The sequence below is a fragment of the Rhyacophila brunnea genome, unplaced genomic scaffold (genome assembly GCF_057557595.1).
Source record: "Rhyacophila brunnea isolate RB1 unplaced genomic scaffold, BYU_Rbru_1.0 scaffold_185, whole genome shotgun sequence".
NCBI classification, from domain to species: domain Eukaryota; kingdom Metazoa; phylum Arthropoda; class Insecta; order Trichoptera; family Rhyacophilidae; genus Rhyacophila; species Rhyacophila brunnea.
The window spans coordinates 88,298-108,212 of NW_028232843.1; the positions used below are offsets into that span (position 1 = coordinate 88,298).

At 34.1% G+C, this 19,915-nt stretch overlaps 1 protein-coding gene across 1 annotated transcript; it reads right to left on the reverse strand.

Annotated features, from left to right (window-relative positions):
• Positions 1 to 5,610: 5,610 nt before the first annotated feature.
• LOC147073050 (uncharacterized) lies at positions 5,611 to 18,636 on the reverse strand. The gene is made up of 3 exons (XM_085945669.1): positions 18,381 to 18,636; positions 11,409 to 11,871; positions 5,611 to 7,983 (listed from the first exon to the last, which is right to left on the reverse strand). The coding sequence occupies exons 1-2, from the start codon at positions 18,549 to 18,551 to the stop codon at positions 11,683 to 11,685; spliced, it is 360 nt and encodes a 119-aa protein (XP_085801795.1). The 5' UTR covers positions 18,552 to 18,636; the 3' UTR covers positions 5,611 to 7,983; positions 11,409 to 11,682.
• Positions 18,637 to 19,915: the final 1,279 nt, after the last annotated feature.

The following is a 19,915-nucleotide window of genomic DNA, read 5'->3' on the forward strand; positions in this document are numbered from 1 at the left end:
AAAGGACCGTAAGAGAAACGAATGAGTTAGGAAGCAGACAGGAGTACGCGATGTAATAGACGTTGCCAAATAGCTGGAATGGAGATGGGCGGGGTACATTGCTCGCCGTCATCAAGTGGTACCTAAGGGGCACGAAACGGCCACAGGGTCGCCCTAAAAGCCGCTGGATTGACGAATTGGTAAAGTTCGGTGAAAATACGTGACAGCGAATGACACAGGATCGAGAGAGTTGGAAGAAGGTTGGCGAGGCCTTCATCCAGCAGTGGATGATGATGATTATCAAATGTACTAGTGGGTGATCAATCCATTCTCACGATTCGACGGTACACACCTGACATTAACAGAGGAGGGCATTTGAATAGATCTAAAAAACGATCCTGAGCACAAAGCCTCATTTTCTGAGCTAGAGTTGTCAGCATTTTGGATATCGTTATGGCGTCAATATCCTGAATTGGCTACAACAGCAATTAAATCTCTGTTGCCGTTTGAATCATCGTATCTTTACAAATTTGTTTATTCAGCACTCGAGAGAGAGCGATTACAAATGGTAGATGTGGAGTTACGTGTTTGTTTATCTAATTTAGAGCCGCGTTTTACAGAATTCTTTCTAAAAATCAATTGCATTCTTCTCAGTAATAAAATTATTACAACCTGGGTACATATATGTTCCTAAAATATTTTTTAAAAATGGATCTACTCACACTATGATTTTTTTTATTCATATTAATAAGGAACATTTCCTTTTTAAGGCATTTTGTGTGCCGCGGAACAAATCCCATTCACGAGTGTGCCGTGAAGTTAATACGTTTGGCAGATACTGCTATAGATACTCACAGCACCGGGATTTATTATGCAAAAATTTATTCGACCCACTTAATTAGACAGATTAATGAATGTCAATAATAATATACTAATAAAAATAACGGGCAGTCTTTTTCACAAATCTAGTATCCTAAAACAGGCCACCGAAGGACTGTAAAATCAAAACAATTGAGCATTATGTTAAATATAAATAAAACATAATATTCTTACAAAATACAATTTGTATCCAATGATATAATAATAACGGAGACTAATATAAATGATCGCATACAAGCACGATGTGAATTACACAATATTTACCTATTTAAAATATTAATGAAATATTGTATAGAGAGGTAAGTAGGTACCTACCTGATTTATTGGCTCGCTTTTTGAATATGAGCAGCCAGGTTGCGGATCACTGTCTTCGGAAAAATCTTCTTTGAAATCAACTTGGAGAGAATTAATCTCAGTTTTAATACCAGCAAGGCTGGTCACAGGGCTCTGAAAAACAAGACAGAAGGTATTTTATAATACGTATTTACACCTATATTATTATTTCTGTATGTGACCTATTATCATGATTCGATACTGTCTACTATTATTAATAAATGTGCAATAGTAAAGTTGTCTTCAAAATAATGAAAGTAGTAAACCAGTAGCCACAGACACGCAGAACCTATAGGTAGGTAGGTATCTATTCAAATGATCCTTGTGAAGTGTCAATACAACGATATATAATTTATTACGTCATGTATATATCGTGCCACTGTTTTATTTGCAATAGTAAGACACTACTTCAATGAAGAATAAACACAATCTTACAATGATTAATAAGTTTGGAAAACCTAACCTCAAGGGTGCAGTTGGCATCGGAAGCATTCTCTTGCTTTATACAAATCTTTGTAAGCGGATTGTTTGGATGGATTATTGGCACATCAAACCATTGCTGCACTTCTGCTTCAGATTCAAAATCAGCTAGTTCGCGTTTTACATCCATCTTAAGAAGTTTAATTGTGGCAAAATATCACAATTATTAATAATTGTGGATAAGAAGATTGACAGACGTGTCAATAGACAATTGACTAAAGGTGCGTTCCATTTAATGTATTCATCCGCGTGACCATAGACAATATAAGTAAAATAATAATCGAAAGCGTAGATAGTAGGTAAACCGGAAACCGTTTAAGATTTGACGTTTGGTTCACTGTTCCTGCGAAAATCAAACCATTCTCTGACCGTTAGAAATGGTTTGGTATGAAACTTCAGACCATCTGAACAGAAACCCAATTCATTGGATGGAAGCTTTCGCCTTAATAGGTACATAGATTATTTACCAACTTACCTACATTGCTCTCAATGAGTTGTTATGTTAATCTATCACACATATTATTATATCCAAACTTTATTTCGTCGCCTTTTAGTGCAACCTTCTCTCTGCACTATATGGTCAGAATATAGCGCTTGCGCTTGGCTGCATGGACGCGCAATTTTGGGCGTGGGTGCGGGGACCCAGCTAAATATAGGATAAGATCAGTTTGGAACGTTTGTTGTGAATTAAATTGTCAAAATGTTCTTGTTGGTATTAGATATAAAACAATGTAGGTAGTTATTTACTTGGTTCACATAATTGTCCAACGACCGGTGTCGTTCGCTTTGAAAACATTATTAGGTAGGTATCTAATCTACATAATGTAGGTACTCTTATTCCTCATCACCGCTCGCATAACATTAAAACCATAACCATATCTTCATATTCGTGTTCCTCGATGCCATGCGCCTTTGAGAGATTTACATGAAGACGAACGCAGCCATTTTTACAGCCAAATACCTACTCGCGCCGATGGAAGCATTGTTTGGTCACTAGCAGCCATTCTGATCCCCCCCTTTTTTCCTGAAACATCGGATGGACATAAGCTGTATCTTCTTCTTTTGGCAAGAAATCAATGCATTGAACAATTATAGTCCTGATTCTATCTGATGAAAACCTGCGACGTCAGGAGCGATAACATTATGACGGAGGGAATCCAAACCCGCCGACACCATGTAAACTCATCTCTCCTGAAGGCCGGAAGCCATCAGAAGACAGTGTTACAACCTTCCACTATAGTGAAGCCAGAAGCTTTGGCTTCCAACAGAAGCTGCAAGGTGTCACCTGCAAAGCAGTCACTAGATGGAGAACACGACAATGGCCACATACAATATGTAGGTAAATTTAGATACCTATTTAAACACATCGCGGATTTAAAATACTAACGGCATAAAAAACGTTACAAAAAAGTTAATAGCCTCCTGCAGTTTTTTTAATCATAATTTGAACATTATTTTATACTAAAATCATGGTTTAATTTAAATCGATTTTTGTTTTTATCAAATCAATGGTAAAAACAATTGAAAATCGTACAGCGCGTACTTAGCTTAATTCTGGACTCTAATGTCAATTATAATAAGAAAGTAAATTCGTTCACCCATAACTATTAATTTTTATTAGGAATCAAATTTAACTTTCTAAATTGTAATCCTTTTGATATAAAAATTATATCAGATAGCCAGACGTGTCATCTATATACGTACCTACCTAACGTAATTCTTATTTTGTCCAAATTCAAAAATTCGTTGAAGAAAATAATTAATTATATCTAAGCCCCACGCATCAGATTCCATAGCAAGCAATACAATTAATTATTACATACCGTGGGTATACTGCGAAAAAGCACTAAGTCAAAAATACTAGTTTTAAGATAATCGAGTTTGAAAGTTTGCGTGGTCTTAACTTTTTTTATATATACATATAAAAGGTCATAATATAGTTATCGATTTCAAATTACAGATCGTTTTATTGGCTACAAATTTCTTAATGATTTACTAAAAAATAAGTGCAGATTTGCTACTTTTTGGAAAAATATATGAAGGTAGTACTTGACTTAGTGCATTTTCTGCAACAAATTAAAGTACAAAAAGAGAAAACACAGTAATATGGCGACTGTCATATATTTTTCATACAATTTTGCAATATTTAAAATGGTTTCTTATAAACATATTTTATCAAATCTATAAAAATTAGAAAAAAACACCCAAAAAAAGTTGGAGTTTTAACATTGTGTGATCCGGGTAAATGGACCTTTCAGTAATAAAATTTTTATATTTAAATTACCTACTTATTTTATTATAAATAATAAACTGTTTACATTTTCATTTTTGCAAAAATACAATCACGGATAACGCACGTGTTTTTGTGCTCTTACCTGAGGCCACATTACGTTTAATGTTTCAATTATTTGTGTTTTATCTTCAGCTGAAATAGCGGTCAAAATTAAAAATTTCACGAGCGATCAACAAATTTGTGAAAATATTAACATATTAATTAAGTATCTAATTTTATTGTAAGTATATTTGGAAGCATATTAATATTTAACGAGACTAAATATCCAATTGGCGAATTTGAAGGCACATATTGAAAGTATATTAGTAGTAAGCTAAAGAACAATTTAGTTTTTAATTACTGTTCTTTTTTATTCACTTACTTTATCATTCTGTTCTTTAATACTAGGTAGGAAATGTTTTTTTCCTCTTGTCTCATTTTTAACTTCTTTTCCTCTGTCCTAATGTGATTTTAAATAAATGTATTACTGCTTGATTTAAATAATGGTCTCTGTGTCCATTTGTTATTGGATTTGGGACCATCACTTATTCATGTATTTTATAATATTCACCTTAATTGTGTAGTTAAATATATGTGATTGATTGACCTTGTGGGGATGATGAATAGGAACGAGGGTAGTGAAGTTGAAATGACAATAATCAGATAGAGTTGCGTGTGACAATGAAATTAACCACATAAAATTTATAAATCTCGTTATTAATTCAAGGTTACAAAAGTGACAGGTGCACAAATATACAGATAAACAATTATTAATACTGATTGATGAAATAAATGATTAAAGAATGCAATGTAAACAAATGCTGATAATGCGGATTCTTGGAATTTAACTGAGTAATCGATTCTAATGAACGTCTCAAGTGTCCTCCGTCTTAATTCCCTTCGCGTATTTATACCGCTGTTAACAATGAAAGGTGGCTTTGTTTTATTTGTAATATGGCACACAATAGCAGGGGCTTTAGATTATAGAAAAATATAGATAGAGCTATTGCAAGTGTTTGTCCCTCAAAACATGACGAACTTTTTCACGCACTTGCCTCGCCCCCTTCACGCTTACTCCGCGACCATTTCCTGGGTTATTTGAAAATATGTGTGAATGTGTACGTGTCGTAGTGTTGCCAGATATCGAATATTTATTCCAATGTTATAATTTTATAAGCGATGTTTTTATAAATTATATTATGGCAACACTGGCGTGTTGGCTATGCACTTGGTAAAACATTACTCACCAAAATCGGTTCATGCGGAGGGCTTGGCAGGAGCAGTGACCTACTGATGACCACATTTTGCGATTGTTCGGAACATGAATTTTTGAGGAAAAGTGTTACAATTATTGTATATCTCTTTAATCGATCGAAATCGATATCTATGATTTGAACAATTTTGCTTTCGCAATACAATGTATCATACTTTACTTTGTAGACTTACATGGCATTGTTTTATTAATTTGTAATAACAATAGCGTAAGGTTAAAACGATTTTTGTGGTCATGAAACCTACAGAGCATTATTTCTTAATTTGTAATGTAATTTCTTTATATTTATGTCATTCTTACTCTCTATCTTGTTAGGCTTAACTATATTATAACGTATACGTGGAAACTTTGGTGGTTGCAATAACTTTTCATTATTATATTTTAAATTTTTGTTAACAATAATATGTAACTGTTTGTTTCCTTAATAAATAAATCATAAAAAATTGATTTTAATTATAACAATGTGCAATATCGGATATCATACGGCTAGCTTTTGCGCATGTCATGTTAACATTGTAATTCTTTTGACACAGGTAACTATCGTAAGATCGCATTTCATACGATTAGATTTCTTTTGCTTAATTAAGCCATATACAAGTTTTACATGTTGAATTTATAGTAGGTACTTAAATAAGCTATGAGGGTTCAGAGACTGACCCCTGCAAAAATGTATACAATCTTTACATCTCAATTCGAATACTTAAATAAACTATGATCGGCTTAGAGTGTAACATAACATTAATAAAAGAAAAAAAAACAATAAAAAAACTACTACATACCTATACATAACAATAATAATATTTGTATTCCTCAACTAGATGTTCTGTTCGGGACAACCCTTGATTAATAATATTTGTATGAATAAATCCAAGGTGTTGTAAACATTACCTAAATATTTTTTTTCTACAGAGTATTGTTTATTATACCTTTAAAAATTCAAGCATTTCCTAAAATAATTGGTTGTTTTGTACATATGCTAGCTTAACATATTTTTTTTGGGTAAAAAATATATTAAAAAAGTGGGCAAAGTTGAATGATTTCACGTTATATCATGTTCGACAGTTTTGGTAGGAAACAAGACATACTTTTAATTTATTCTATAAATTCCAATACTCACAATGATTAATCGATTCATTCGATGAAAAAAAGTGTTGATTGAATTCAGCTTAATACAAAGGTGACAAAAACAGATTGCACTAAAAGGGTAGTCGTTCGAGCGAAACCCGACACAGCGACCGTTTAAACATTATAATATGCCCTACTCCCAGGCAGCTGGTCAAAAATGCATATAATCGTACTAACATACATAGATAAGGGGTTTCAACAGTATCAAGCATGTAATGTATTTTAAGCATAGGATGATGTGAACGTGCATATGAATATATATTAGATTTTCAGGTTATTCACCAACATGACTCATTTCATGTTTTCTAAGACCACCAAGTCGCGAGTAACTAAATGAGCATACCTTGCAATTATAAAGTTTTTCATGAGTATGTGTCACATAATGTTTCTTAAGATCACCGGGTTGCGAGCAACTATAAGGGCATACATTGCATTTATAAGGTTTTTTACCAGTATGCGTCAATTTATGTATATTAAGATTACCAGATGTCCTGCAACTATATGAACACACAATGCATTTAAAAGGTTTTTCACCAGTATGTGTCATTTTGTGTGTTTTCAGACTACTAGATGTCGAGCATATATATGAACATACATTGCATTTATAAGGTTTTTCACCAGTATGTGTCATTTTATGTGTTTTGAGATGACTGTGTCGTGAGCATCTATATGAACACACATCACATTTATAAGGTTTTTCACCAGTATGCGTCAATTTATGTAAATAAAGTCTTCTAGATGTCATGCATCTATATGAACATACAATGCATTTAAAAGGTTTTTCACCAGTATGTGTCATTTTGTGCATTTTCAGACTACCAGATGTCGAGCATTTATATGAACATATATTGCAATTAAAAGGTTTTTCACCAGTATGTGTCAATTTATGTGTTTTGAAATGACTGCTTTGCGAGCATCTATATGAACATACACTGCATTTAAAAGGTTTTTCACCAGTATGTGTCATTTTGTGTATTTTCAGACTACCAGATGTTGAGCATATATATGAACATATGTTGCAATTAAAAGGTTTTTCACCAGTATGTGTCAATTTATGTGTTTTGAGATTACTAATTTGCGAGCATCTATATGAACATACACTGCATTTATAAGGTTTTTCGGTAGAATGTGTCATTTTATGTGTATTGAGATGACCAAGTTGCGAGCATCTAAATGAACATATATTGCATTTATAAGGTTTTTCACCAGTGTGTATCATTATATGTGTCTTAAGATGATTATGTCGCATGCTTCTATATGAACATATATTGCATTTATAAGGTTTTTCACTAGTATATATCATTTTATGTGCTTTGCGAAGTCTAAGTTGCGAGAATACATTGTCTTGACTTTGATCAGCGATCACGTCCGTGTGAACCGTTTTGTGACTTTTTAGAGCATTTTCACATCCAAAAACTGTGTTACAAATGCTGCAAATCAAATTGCGCGTGAAGTGTTTTACCCTTCCCAGAATAAGTCGAAGTTCTTTCGGAGTATTTAGTTTTGAGATTTCATCTTTAATATTTGGCTCATCTACCGTCACTTCAGAATACCGTATAATTCTATCTTGGATTAGATCAGCTGAGGATTGTTGACTCATATCTGTATCAAGGTGCCTTGTGAAAAAGCCTTTGGTAAAAACCTAGAAAAACCAAAATAATCGGACTCTATTATAAATTCTAAATTATTTTTAACACCATTCCACTTCCACTACATGTAACATCCAAAACCAGATAAATTATACACAGATGCAATAGTTGTGGTAAGATTCTAGATGCCTATATAAATTATTATAATTCGAATACAAAATTTCAGATTGAACCAAGTTATTGACTGATGTGAACAAAATAGATTTACACTGCAACCGTGCGTTGTTCATTTCTAATGTTTCGTATTATGCAAGATTGCATGCATGAATCAAAAAAGGTTCAGAAGCTTCTGAATTGTCACGCGACAATTAGAACATCCAATATTTGCGATTGCTCAATATAACGATAGAAACGTACCGTTGTTAAAAAAAAACAAGCTACACCGCGCAGTTTCATTTTGAGGTTAACCGATTTTCACAACCTGTCAAATAATTCCATGAAATGACAACATCGCGTCTCGCTTACACTTGAAAAATGAAATTGCCGAGACAGTTAGCACGTTTACGTGTAAACAGTTATTATCGCGATAGCTTAAAATACATATTAAGTACTGGTGCAAATAAATCCATGCACGTGTACAGGCGCTAATATTCTGTGACAGCGTATCATTGAAGAGTGTGCATAGTACCCGAAGATGCCGAAAGGCAAAACGTTAGCGACAAAAATACTTAATCAGAATTATTTATATTTATTTTTTTGAAGCATCCTCGATTCATACTATGGACAATATTTAAATATAACATATTACGGAATTTCAGATAAACAGAAAATTACTATACCCAGTGGAAACTTTTACAGTCGGTTTCAATATTTCATGAATTTGCAATATTATTATTAAATACCATTAATTTTTAAATACGCCCACTAGTTTTCACTGATCTTTTTTTGTATAGTCTAAGAGCCTGTCCACAAGCACTCGCGCGTGACGACTCTCACGCAACGCCTGCAAACGCCAGATTCTGGGCAATCGCGGCGTTTACAGCCATTACAAAATGAAATACGATCGCTTGGCGCTCGAACGCGAGACTTTCTATTGCTACTCCCTAATAAATTACGTCACCTAGGTTGAAAAGTGCCGAGAATAGGAATAGAAAGTAATCGCGAAACACAAAATATCATAGGAACCGACCATCACCATCGAGTTGTAGTGCTTTTTTCTACACTCGCGTTTCTTTTGTATGCCGATTCAATAATGAATTACATCACCTAATTGTTTCAAACGCGCAAACTACACCGCATCTGGATGGAAGACATTTCTGGTTCTCGAACGTAAATCGCGATGGGAATCGCGTCATGTGGACAGGCTCTAAGACAGAGATGGGTGAGGGATGCAATCATTTATCCACACTAAAAATACACGCCGCATGCAAGGAGAGCCAAGAATATCTTACTTACTTTAGATATGAATTTTTAACCACTGCACATAACTACATTCGTTAACAACGAACAGCTTTATATTTTATGGCAGGTGAAATATTATAAATAGGAACGACAACTGACTCGATTCGCATGAAATATCATAGGTAGTCTTTCTGTTTTCAAGATATCACAATGGAAACAAAGTTTTATTTTTACGAAAGGGTTAACTGTCAAACCGAACTGTGATACTGCGCAAACTTTTTGACATTAAATAATCAGTTTATAGTCCGGCAAATCATGAATATAATGAAGATCGAACAGCGATTCCGAATAGGTAATCTTTTACTTAAGCAACGAAGTTCGTTTTTGGCTAAACGGGTTTGTTAATAAGCAAAATTAGCGCATATGGAGTCTAATAGAAAAAACCGTACATGCCTGGCTTATGCAGTTTACATGCTGGTGGAATCATCGAACCTTATTTATTAAAATGAGACCGGAGCTCGCGTTATCCGTGATGCGAACAAGATGCGGTTTTAACAGGCTAAAACACATGTCGTACAACAAACACAAACATTAACTTATTGAAATCAAATTTGGCAGTTTATATGAACTTCTTAATTTGCCTCCCAAGTGTTGCGATTTGACAAATGAGGAATATTACCCGTCTCGCTAGATGAAGTCGCTGGTATACGATGATAAGCCATGCATAATTGACGCCTTAAAAAGTGGCCCAAAATAGACCGTCCGTCTCCGGTGGCCATACGCCACAAATCATTTTAAAATGTTAGGGGCCTTTCATCCAATATTTTCGAACGCAATTTTACGCCAGATGGCGAGCAAAACGTATAATTGCGTTCATGGAAATTTTGTACATAAGCATCTCGCCGATCCCGAACACCTAATGCCCCTCTACCATAAGTTTAGCGAACCGATTGCTAAATTCGGCAGAGTCAATTTTTGACAGATTGCAACTGACAGCTCGCGTTTGTTGATAATTGTTATAGGTACTTGTTTTCTTCCGTATTTCATTATGATTCAGTGAATTATTTTGATTATTGTCTAATGGTATTATCTATTTTACAATTGATCCTATAATTGGTGCTTTATTTTATTCAATCATGAATGCTTTATTTATAGGTAGGTACTAAACTTTGCTTTCGTAGATGAAGCTAATCTACAATGCCGCAAATTTCGTAAAAGCGGCGACGCTTTCGAATTTAAGAGTCTCGTTAGTAAATACACGTCAGACGCAGATTCATGAAAATCAAATAAATATAAAATAATATTTTGAACAACTCAATTCACATGATTATGCTGGAATCGATTTATGCATAATAATTATATGGTAGGTAGGTATACTATCACGATAACCATTTACTTTCATTTGTTCATATTGTAATGATTATATTAATTCAATAACTTTTATTCGGCACTAATGTAGTATTAATTGAAAAATAAAAGAAATAATATGAAAGTATGTAATAGCGAGTTCAAAATATATGGACTACTAGGGGCATCTAGCGGCAAAATGTGAAAAATTATCGTTTATTTGACAGTTAAGTGCCCATAGACATCAAAAATTGACCATAGAGAAAAAATATTTTTCTGTTTTAATATAAGGAATACTTGTTTCAAATAGACGTGCATGTACAAACACCGTTATTTGAATGGAGCATTATGGAACAGAGCGGCACCCGAATATACAAATTCGCAGACAAGTGGGTGAACACTCGACAAGTTTTATTACGGCAATAAACGGTTCCGGCGTAAGGTGAGACCGTCATAAACGGTTCGTTTTGACCTAATTCCATTGACGGCCTATTAAGCACTGTCAACTGTCTGACAGTACACGCTAGGTAGGTACCTATATTCATTAGTTTTAAAACTCAAATACCTACACTACTAGTAAGTATAACTGCTAGCGAGGTTATTATACATAATTAAAAGACACTGATCAGCAATCACGCCCGTGTGAATCATTTTGTCATATTTTAGAGCATTTCCGCATCCAAAACTGCGTTACAAAAGTTAAAATCATATTACGGGAGAAATGTATTACCCTTGTCAGAATAAGTCGAAGTTCCTTAGGAGTATTTGGTTTTAAGATTTTTTCTTTAACATTTTGTAACTGCATCATTCGATCTTGAATTCCATCAAGCGGGGATTGTTGACTCCTATCCGTATCGTACTGCCTTGTGAAAAATTCCTTGGTAGAAACCTAGAAAACCAAAATTATCGTTCTTATAAATTCTAAATTATGTTATCTGTTTTAGATATTTTTTCAACGTTTCTGGACAAAGGACGATTTCTGCGTTGCAATGCTGCACATCAAATCACATTACCCTTGTCAAAATAAGTCGAAGTTCCTTTGGAGTGTTTCGATTGAAGATTTCTTCTTTAATGTTTTGTTTATCTATTGTCACTTCCGAATACTGCATCAGTCGATCTTGGATTCCATCAGGCGAGGATTGTTGACTCTTATCTCTATTTTGTTGACTTGTGATAAATCCCTTGGTAGAAACCTAGAAACCAAAATCATTGAAGTCAATCATATAAATTCTAACCCTTAACACTCGAGTGCCGCCATATCGGCGGCATTAGAAGTTTCCCGTATTACTCGAGTGCCGCCGTAGCGGCGGCATACTAATAAAGTAATTTTTTGTAATATTTTCAGCAATTTTTATAATGCGATTTCAATCAAGTTAGAATGAATAATAATAGGTTATTACATTTATCTGAGAAAGAAGTCGGCAAAAGAATACTGCGTGCGTAATTTCAACAGAGTATTTTTATCGGAATCTTCTCTTTTTTTATTCGTTAGTCGCTTGCAAGCAATGGTTTTTTGACACATAAATTCTATTTATTGAACGTTCCCAGACTAGAGTGAACTGAATTGTTTGTCACGCATGATTTTGAAGTGTGTTTATATTTTTTATTGGTTCTCGCTTGCGCAGGGGCGTCTCGTAGAGTTTACAGTTTTATATTTGAATAGACTGTTTTTGATGACAATACTTACTAGTATATTATGCCGATTCAGAAAATTACAAATATAATGTGAAATACTCTAATGAGTCAAACGAAAATTATTACGTATCGATTTATTATTTTTTGAGAAATCTTTTGATAATGTGTACCGCACTGGGAATGAGTTGTTATGAGCCCGAAACTAATTTAGAAAATTTACGAGCGGCGGCTTATATTACAAGTGTAATAATAATAAGTAATAAGTAATAACACTAATAACTAATAAGACTAATAAGGCAATTCATTTGATTCATATTTACAGTCATATAACACTCATGACTATAATATGTATGGACGATGTACACTTTATACTTATAGCCACTTCTCTACATACCGCTATTTCATTCATTACGATTCTGTGAAAATACATATGGATCATACGATTATTCATTTGTCAGTAATATAAGAGATCCTTAGCAGATCAGTTCACCGCAAGATTATTTTTTGTACCCAAAAAATGTCTAATAAACATAGAAAAGATAGTGATAATGTTGATAGTGGCGATGATGAATTTACTTTCGACGTTGATCAGGACGGTGTTGATAAAAATAATAAAGACAGTGATGATGAACTTAATTGCGACAATGATAGCAGTGGTAGTGACATAAGTCCTCCTAAGAGAAGAAGAAGATTACTAGTAATCGAAAGTGAAAGTGATGTGGAAATAGTACCTAGTACAGGAGAAAATACAGGAGTGATCGTTGATGAAGAAAGTATTCAAATTACGGAAGATAGAGTTATTGACGACGAGGAATGGATAGACGTCACAGAAGATGATAATGAACCTTGCAACATAAAATTCACAACTTCTCCCAAGATCACAGGACCGCAGATTCCTTCAGCTACTAAAGAGCCTGTAGATTTTTTCAAATTATTTTTTACTGAAGAATTAGTGAATGATATTGTCAGAGAAACAAATGCCTATGCTAACAAGAAAATTGGGGAGATGCGACTGACTAGGAGATCCATTTGGCATTCGTGGGTTGATGTGCAAACTAATGAGTTTTTAGCCTTTATTGGTGTAATAGTAAACATGGGAACAATGCCTCTCGCTAACATACAGGAGTATTGGTCAACCAGATACAACAGCAACATTCCATTTTATTCAGAAACATTTACAAGAGACCGATTTATGCAAATATTTTGGATGTTACACTTGAACACCAATTTACCTGATAACAGTTTGAGAACACGAATCCAAAAGGTGAGCAATTTTCTTGAGTATTTGGACTCAAAGTTTTCGGATTATTTTATACCAGATAAAAATATATCTGTTGATGAATCTATTGTTAAGTTCAAGGGTAAAATTGTTTTTATTACCTATAATCCAAACAAACCTACGAAATGGGGTATACGAATTTATGTTTTGGCAGATGCCGAGACCGGGTATATTTGCTCCATTTTGCCATATTACGGCAGTATTACATCGGTCGATTTACCTTCACCAGAATTACCTATTACCTGTAGAATACCCATTCATTTATACAAAAAAATATTATACAAAAACCCAGGTGCGGAAGGATACCACATTTTCACTGATAGATATTACACCAGTATTCCTCTTGCTGAAGAATTGATGAAGTTGAAATGTCATTTAACTGGAACCATAATGCCAAATAGAAAAGGATTGCCTCCAGGGATAAAAAAGCCCAAATTTACCAGAAACAGAAATACAGTGGCGTATAAAAATCGCAATATTTTGCTTCTCGCTTGGAAGGATAAGAGGGTGGTTACATTTTTAAGCACATGTGACACAGCAGAATTAAAAACAGTCCAGAGAAAAGTGCGTGGTGGTTCGACAGTCAATATCGAAAAACCACAAGTTGCAATAAATTATACGAAAAGTATGGGTGGAGTAGATCGGGCCGATCATTATGCATCATCGTATTGTTTTTTGCGCAAATCACTTAAGTGGTGGAGAAAACTATTTTTTTGGGGAATGGAGGTATGTGTGATAAACTCTTACATACTATATAAAGTTTCCAAGGAAGAGAAAAATGAAAAACCAATGACACATTTGAAGTTTGTGAAATTATTGGTTGACCAATTAGTAGGAGATTTTCGGCAAGGTGGATCTCGAAGGCGCACTTCAACTGTTCCTACAGAAGACCGACTTACAAATAAGTTACATGTGCTGCGTTCCGGGAGTAAGAAAGACTGTGCAGTATGTTCAAATAGAAAAATCCCAGGTGGTAGATCGGAAACACGACTATTTTGCGAGACCTGCATCAATAAGCCAGGATTACATATTGGAGATTGCTTTGTGAAATACCACACAATGAAGAATTATAAATAAACTAAAAATAAGTACAGTATATTCATTATAAATCTATTTAACAAAAAAAAAAAAAATTTTTTTTTTTTTACATTTTTTTCACCAATTAAATGGTTTATATTGAAATTATGCTTTTTACGGAAAAAAGTCTCGAGTGGGTGGTATGTTCCTATAAAAAAAATTTCGAGTGGTAAAGGCTAAATTATGTTTTATACTATTCCATGTAAGTTATGTTTTTCAACATCTTCAGACAATATAAGTAAAGAAGTGAGAGTAAAAATGACGAAAAGAAATGATAATATTAACTACTTAGATGTAAATAAATAATGTTACCGCATGAGCTAGTACAATGGTCTCCAAATTCAATTAGAATGTGAAATACTTTCAGAAATTGAAATTCTCTGGTTAGCTACTTATACATAATCCTTCTTTAAAATTTTCTATCATCGTCTTTTATCGTACCATACATAATACATATTATTATATTACCAACTTAAAATAAATAAGGATATCGGACTCCCAATAATACATAAAATGCGTAGGTACCTACTTTAAATTATTTATTTATAAACAAAACCATAATTGAAAAATTTCTTGAAATAAGTATGAGTAAAAGTAAAAATAATGAAGTACTAAAAACAATGGCATTCTTTTTCCTCCACATTTTATCATCCGAATGCAATTATCTTTGAGTCTGTTTCTATATTAACTTTTAACCACCTCGATAGTGGAAAACGTTGATTCACATAAATAACCTAGAACAAAACAATGCCTTTACTTTTAGCGCAATTCGAACTAAAATTGTATTCTTTTCTCTTGGGACGAAAGGCCATACAGATTCTACATTGGCACTCATTGAAACTTAGTTCGAGAAATATTATATTTCGGAGTCCAATAATAAAATTTGAGATCTTAAAAAATGATAAAAATATCCTGCGTGAGCTACCGGTAGCTCGCGAGCGACCGTTTGGTGACCATTGATCTAGTAGGTAAAAAATATGTACCTACATATTATAACATGAAAAATGAAATTCATAAAACAGACTCTGATCGAATTATGGTACAATATTTGGCACCTATATAATAACATACAAAAGTATTATAGTTTTGAAGGCAAACATCAGATAGCATAAAGTACTCAACACATGAATATGGTAGGTTCACTCTGCAACTGTATTACTAATATTAATATGTCTTGATAAAATAATTTACAATCACCAGAATAATGTAACGATCGCTGAGCGGCTTACGCGTCGATCTATAATGTCGCGGGACTCAAGTTCGAATCCTGGGTTTGACAAATACACATTTTAATTATTCAATTTGTAATATTAATACATACATTATAAATTATATTCAATTTGTGTTTGTGGTCAGCGTTTGGATCTAACACGTTAAGCAAGTGGGGTCATCGGATCTTATTTATTCAAAGATGAGGCTGGAGCTAGCATCACGGTCAATGGAGATCGTTAGAAACCGAATCATGATCAATGATTTGTTCGTGTTGAAAATTTGGACAACAATGATCCGAACGAGATGTGGTTTCAACAGTATGGCACTACGCGCCGTACAATGACTGCAAGCATCAACTTATTGAAATTTAAATATGAGGAACGTTTTACTTGTGTGACTATTTGTTTATTTCAGCGTAATTAGGTAAGGCAGGTACAGGTGGCAAATCGAATACGACTTTTTCCAATAGGTATGTTTCTGACGTGTTTCTAAATTAAAAGGATAACTATTTATAATTATTTTCTTTTTAATTACCCTATTGAAAGAAAGAGTGACATAATTTCAAAAGCAATGTTGGTGTTAGTACGATATTACGATGTGGTTAAGAGCCGGGCCACACCGGGCGACCCTGGTCTCCTCGGGCGATTTACTCGGACGACTTGCCGGCGACAAGAGAGGCAGCCAATAATAAAAATAATATTGAACGTACACGTAAGTATGCAAAAAATACGTTCTCTCCGAGACGTGGCTTCTCGCGACTGATCGCCCAGTGTGGCAGCACTCAATACATAGCTATATGTTTTCATACATCGCTACCGGTCGCCCGACCAGAGAGACCAGACCGAGCGCAAAACGAGATTTTACTGATCGCCCGACTTTATTACTTGGGCGACCAGGTGTGGCATGGTCCATATAACTGCATGCATCAGTCTGGTCTCGAGACCAGAGTCGCCCGGTGTGGCTCGGCTCGAGGCTGTCATACTGTTATTAATGTGAAATTAAGATGTAAGCCAGCTTTACACACACGTGAACGCTCACAGACAAATAGTAGGAGGGATCCATTTCCAAACAATAACCATAACAACTCAGAAAGTATTGATATTTTTTAATTGAAAGATAGTAGTCAGTGGGACATCATTGTCAATAACATATCTCCACCCTCGCCATTTAAATAGGATATAGTTTGTTATGAAAAAAACGGTGTTAAATAGCAAAATAGCCCATTATTACAGCGTTTGCAATGAAAAATAATATACCCATCGATTTTTTGCATGTATTTAAACACTAAACATATTTTTGTAGTCAGTTTTAGAAAAAAAAATACCCACAGCATAAAATTAAATGTTAAACATATTCGGATATGTTTCTCAGTAGAATGCATAATACAACAATTATTTATGCCAATAACCCACCTGGTCGATTGCTATATTATGACCATTGATATACTACTGGATGAATCATATGCTTCTTAAAATGACGCCCGATTTTCAGCGACTCGGCCAGTGTACTGTTTTAATATCAGCGAACTTAACTCGATATAAGCTCACTTAATATTTGTCTCGAAAACGACCTGGCAATAATTATGAGTAAGCCCGATCTAGCTTGCATCTTACTCTAACTAATAGTTAGCGCATGACGACTTGCTCTGTCCGCTCAGAGATGAATTTTTGGTAGCTTGCAAGCTTTGGGTTTCAGCACCCTTAGGGTCACTATTCCAAAAACGCAAATTTAGTATTACAGCCAGGGCAATACGGGTGAAATTCGGGAATCCATGTTAACGGTCTTAGCGCATTATACCTACAAGGAAATATTATAAGACGATATTCGTAATATCTTCTTTTGTGGTACATTTTTAAAATGACACTACTTGTATGGGAACTCCTCATCTAATAGTACCTATATCAATGTATATGATAAATTTAAAGCAAAGATGCCAAGAATGTCACTTAACACTACCTAATTAAACGTGTGTCGTGTTATCGGTTGTTATTAGTGCTTAAAGTGTCTGCACACCGCTTGCGAACAAAACTATGCGAACGAAATGGATAAGCTGAACATCCGACAGCTGTCATATTCCGACAAAGGAACATTATTTTGAGTAACTATCGATTACATTATAATATACAAACACGAAATACTACTAGCAAATACGTCGTATTATACTACCTACGTTTGTAAACAGACGTGGTCCTGTGCGAAAGATACTAGCCTTTCATTCGGTGATAAGTTTGATTCCCGGTACGGTATGATGCATTATTGTGATATTTTCTCAAAGTATGAATATTTTTTGATCGTTTCACTTCTACTACTACATTAATGTTTCACTACACTATTGTCATTTAAACTCATGGCATATTGAAGTGTTAATTAAGATTATACCTAATAATATATTAGGTAACCTTGAAGAATATTCATGCTTACTTTTAAAAACTGAATGCGCATTTGTTAACACAATAAATTGTGAATACCCTCGCCTTAACAAAATATGAATCTACTTACCTCTTTTAAGGGGATACTTTTGATGTCATCGATATTTTCCTGTTTGACTGTCACGTCAAATCGACCTTTGCTCTTGAAGTGATTTAGGTCAATCGATTGGTATGCACCGTCGCTGATGTCCTCCGCCGTTTCGTCAGATATTTCATCGATTATTTCAGTTTTTACTTCCATTGTATACGGTATTTGATATCAAAACTGTAAATAGCTTCACGACCAAGTGTGCGCTGAATTATTATGGGTTAATATACAATGGCATAGACTAAAATGGTTTCTACAAATCTACCATAGACATCAGGGAGTGTTGCCATGTATTTTTTCGAATTATTTATAGTACGCAGTCCAAGAAATTATAGTAGTTCACGGTATTTCGGATAAAATTATAGTACTTACGAGCTGTAATCGTTGTTTGATAAACAGTTCGTTTGTTTAATGTTATTATACCTTTCAATTATTACGTCAAAAAAGAATATAATAATTTACAAGAAGAACATAAACATTATTGTAGGTTACGTGGTCGCTTGTTTGACACATTCGTGTGTTTTTTAATGTTTTGTAAAAACTAAACCATATTAATTATTATTCCTGATGGCTGATATATTTTTGCATACACAATAAAAACACAGGATATTAGTTTTAATAACTAACCTTAAAATTACACCTGGAATTATCAATATTAATCTCTTGGGCATTAGGAGGCACAATAATTTATTATTGATACATAAGTCCAAGGTTTCTTATCTGTGTCAGATTGGTCTACATAAAATTATTTTATGTAGACAAAAATAATACAAAGCGACAATCATTGTCGCTTTCTATCCATGTTTGCGTATAGAATAAATGTACCTACCTATCGGAGTGGTTTTTTCTCTTTTGGATAAATGTTACCGCAATTTAGATAATAATAATACTAGGTACCTACTTCCTAATAATTATTAAACATCTATATTTTTTTTTGTGATTTTACCGAGGCTTTGACTGCGACTCGCTGTCATAATCGCCTCTTCGCTTCTAGAAGGGGATCCATCGATCAGGTCCTCACTCCTATTCTGTTAAATAACTTTACAATTATTTTGCCTAGCTCTTCCGTCTTACCCACCGCCAGAACACCTTTCAATTCGTTGACATTCTCATAGATATCCGCAATTCGCAGCTGTACTCTGTGAAGTTCATATTTAGGGCATTGTAGTGCTATATGTACAATGTCCTCTAAAACATGACATCTTACCTTCCCTAATAGCCCTTTGCTCTTTCAAACTCTCAACTCACTCTCACTCTCAACTTTCAAGCTCTTCAAACAATGGGTAGGTAATAAATAATGTGTTCTACGTTATTGTATTAATTTAATATATAAGTTAAAAATAACCGTATACGTTGTCAATGTGTATTTGTTTAGAACATGCTTTTCAGTAATTCGGCCTTAGATAATTTATACGTGTTGTGGCAACACTTCTCTAAAATTATTATACCTTGAATGGATCCTGTTTGTCACGTTGTTCCAAGCATACTTACAATTAAAATGGATGTAAAGCGACAAT